At 59.2% G+C, this 3,480-nt stretch overlaps 1 protein-coding gene across 1 annotated transcript in view; it reads left to right on the forward strand.

The window, feature by feature from the left end:
• Positions 1 to 3,480, forward strand: part of VAX1 (ventral anterior homeobox 1) — a 4,387-nt gene that overhangs the window by 593 nt on the left and 314 nt on the right. Inside the window, exons 2-3 of the mRNA XM_010859586.1 lie at positions 852 to 1,039; positions 3,265 to 3,476. Of these exons, the coding sequence (XP_010857888.1) occupies positions 852 to 1,039; positions 3,265 to 3,476 (400 nt within the window). The remainder of the gene's footprint in view (positions 1 to 851; positions 1,040 to 3,264; positions 3,477 to 3,480) is intronic.

Genomic DNA, 3,480 nt, shown 5'->3' on the forward strand with positions numbered 1-3,480 from the left:
GGCAGCAGGAACCTCTGAAGGACGTGTTTGCGTCCGGCGGATCCGAGGAACTGCGGGGAGCCTGCTTGGGGGCTCCCGCGCCCTGCGAGTCGAGCGCACACAAGGGGACGCGGGCGCTGGAGAAGAGCCGAGGACCGCCAGCAACTGCCCGGCCAGTTGGCGCTCTGGGCCAAGGGGGCCAGGCGCCGTGCTCCAGGCTGGCCGCCGCCGCCGCTGGGAGAAGCAGCCAGGCGGGCTTGCCGGGCCGCGGATGCCGTTTCAGTGCTGGGCTCGACCCCGCTCTGCTGCGTGGGGTGCGCTCGGCTCCGGTGGTGGCGGTGCGGAGGACCGTCTCCGGTCCCAGCCGGGCGCCGCCTCCACCAACCGATCGCCAGGCCCTGCAGGCTCCCACTCGGTCCCTCCTCCTTCCGCCGCCTGGCTTCGGGAGGGAAGGAGACCCCGGGATGGGGGTGGGGACCGCTGTAGCACGGTCTCGGTCAGCCTGCTCTAGAGCTGGGGCTGGCAGGACCTGGGCGGGTCAGTGCGGGGACCCTCAAACTACAGCGGATCCTGTCCATGCAGCCGAGGCTCCCAGGATAAAAGGAACGTCAGCCCACTTATTTTTTCTCCCCTGTCCGGAGGGCTCTACAAAGGCCAACAGCGATTCCCCCTCCCATCAGCTATGTGGAGTTAGTCCCCTCACCCCCCAAACACACATAGGGTCCTTGTTTCCCGGCTGTGGCTGCACCCGCACCACTCCCACCACCCCCACCATCCACCTCCGGACTGTTGTTCAGAAGCCAGCTCCGGCTTGGGGAGCTGGAGGAAAGCAGGAGGATGGGTTCTGATGCTTGACATCTCCCCTTCCCCAGATGCCAAGGGGTCCATCCGAGAGATCATCCTCCCCAAAGGCCTGGACCTGGATAGGCCCAAGAGGACACGCACGTCCTTCACCGCCGAGCAGCTCTACCGCCTGGAGATGGAGTTCCAGCGCTGCCAGTACGTGGTGGGCCGAGAGAGAACGGAGCTCGCACGGCAGCTCAACCTCTCCGAGACGCAGGTACTCAGAGACCAGGCCGCACACAGCTCTCTGCATCAGCCTCCCTCCCCATCAGCCCCAGCCAGCTCTAGGAGCTCTTCCTGACCACCTAGCTTGACTCTGGACCAAGCCTCCCACGGTGGGGCAGAGGAATTGGGGAGGATGGAAAAGAAGGGTTGAAGGCTTTCTCCCTTTGCTAAGCCATTCCTTTCCCCCTACACCCCACATCTTCCAGGGCCCATGTCTGCCCACCTTGGCCTAGCTCAGGAGGACCCCAAACCCTGTCTTTTTGGTTTCTTTTTAGACCCTAGTCCTGAGAATTCCCTGCTTGCCTCTCCTCGTGGAGGAACCTATGTTTGCCCCTGTTTTGGCCACCCTATTTTGGCCAGATCTCCTGGCATCACCCTCTCTGGAGATGGTAACCTTCCCTAGCACCCAGGCTCATTCAGCAAGAATGGCTCTAGGACCAAAGACCCCTGTTTCAGAACTGTGGGTGACAACCAGGGATTAAAAAGGTGCACATTCTGGAGATCTGCTTTTGCCTACCAGGCTGCCCTGATTCTTAATGCTTTTGCTGGCCTTGAACTGGACTCAGCCCCATTCCCAGCCCCAAGCATCCACTCTGGGCACCTTCAGTGCCAGTGATGTGTGAGGTATGAGATAGGAAACAAATCTGGGCCCTTGGGAGCCAGCACTGACAATTGTGCTTTAGGTCTTCTCCTTTACTCAAAATCCATATTCTACTGGGACTTTGGGCCCAAGAGATCTTTGGGGCCCAAGAGCTTTGCCTTGTGGAGGTCATTTAGGACCTGCCCAGGGCATGGCTTCAGCTTGGCCTAGAGGCCTTTGGGCCCAAGAGCTTTGCCTTGTGGAGGTCATTTAGGACCTGCCCAGGGCATGGCTTCAGCTTGGCCTAGAGGCCTTTGGGCCCAAGAGCTTTGCCTTGTGGAGGTCATTTAGGACCTGCCCAGGGCATGGCTTCAGCTTGGCCTAGAGGCCTTTGGGCCCAAGAGCTTTGCCTTGTGGAGGTCATTTAGGACCTGCCCAGGGCATGGCTTCAGCTTGGCCTAGAGGCCTTTGGGCCCAAGAGCTTTGCCTTGTGGAGGTCATTTAGGACCTGCCCAGGGCATGGCTTCAGCTTGGCCTAGGTAAGGCATATTTCTTTCTGAGGACCAGTCCCTTTTACTGTGTCCAGCTCTGAAACAGATGGGGAGCATTTTAGATATAGGATCAGGGCAGAGCTGAGACCCAAGGGGAGAACATACTGGATATCCATTTTGAGTTTGAGTTGGCATGTAGCTTTACCCCTACTCTTTCTGCTACCATCCTCTTAGTTTACAAAATCTGGACAGAATAACCTTTCCCTAGAGCTGCCAAATGCCATTCTGGGCCACCAGTTAGGCCTGAAGAGGGACAGAGTGAGATGTGGAAGTAAGAGTGGAGATTGATGGAGAGTACTTAGTCTACCCCAGCCTCCTGACTTCCTCCCATGACTCCAAAGTCCATGACGGACAGCAGCAGAGTTAGGTTATAAATTAAGGACATCACTCAGACCCTCCAGTCCAGCAGCTGGTGAGGAGATGGAGAAAGTTTGGCTTATGAAATGCATCCTGCACAGATTCTATGTGTAGACATCTTCCCTGCTTGCTGTTAGTTGATAGTCCATCTGACCCTAAAAAGCAAGAAATAGCCTTTTGTAGCCTTCAACAGAATTAGTGCTTCTGGGGCTAAATTCGAGCCGGTTATGGCCAGGGGTTTGGGTCCTGAAAGGCAGAGCAATACTCCTTCCCATTCACGCTCACTTCCTACTTCCCTTTAGGCCTTACACCTTCTCCTGGAAAAACGGGCCTTTACGCAGCGATGATCCACAGTCCCCCTGCGAGTAGTGCGGTGGCCCAGTGAAGTAATTTCTGATCTTCCCAGTTAGGGTCATGGGCATTTTTATTTCTTTGTTGTTCGTAACCGGGGTCGGGCTAGGCCTGCTTCCGTGACCCACCCGGAAGCGCAGCCTATGGGAGCTGTGTTTCCCTCTTGGCGGCCCTTGTCCCCCCAGCCCCCCGACTCCCGCCGCCCTTGCCCCGCTGCTCCCGGGCCCGACTTCCCCGGCTCCAGCTTGGGGTTGGGATCGGGGATTTGGCTGGAGTTGGGGGAAGCCCTCCCTCTCCCCGGAGCCCTTGTGCCCCGGGAGCTTGCTCCCCTTGACGCTCGTTTCCCTCTCTCCCACCCTCCCCGGGGCCGGCGCGCAGGTGAAGGTCTGGTTCCAGAACCGGCGCACGAAGCAGAAGAAGGACCAGGGCAAAGACTCGGAGCTGCGCTCGGTGGTGTCAGAGACCGCGGCCACGTGCAGCGTGCTCCGGCTGCTGGAGCAGGGCCGCCTGCTGTCGCCGCCAGGCCTGCCAGCGCTCCTGCCGCCCTGCGCCACAGGCGCGCTCGGCTCCGCGCTCCGCGGGCCCAGTCTGCCG

Source organism: Bison bison, unplaced genomic scaffold (assembly GCF_000754665.1).
Source record: "Bison bison bison isolate TAMUID 2011002044 unplaced genomic scaffold, Bison_UMD1.0 scf7180017864456, whole genome shotgun sequence".
Taxonomy (NCBI): domain Eukaryota; kingdom Metazoa; phylum Chordata; class Mammalia; order Artiodactyla; family Bovidae; genus Bison; species Bison bison.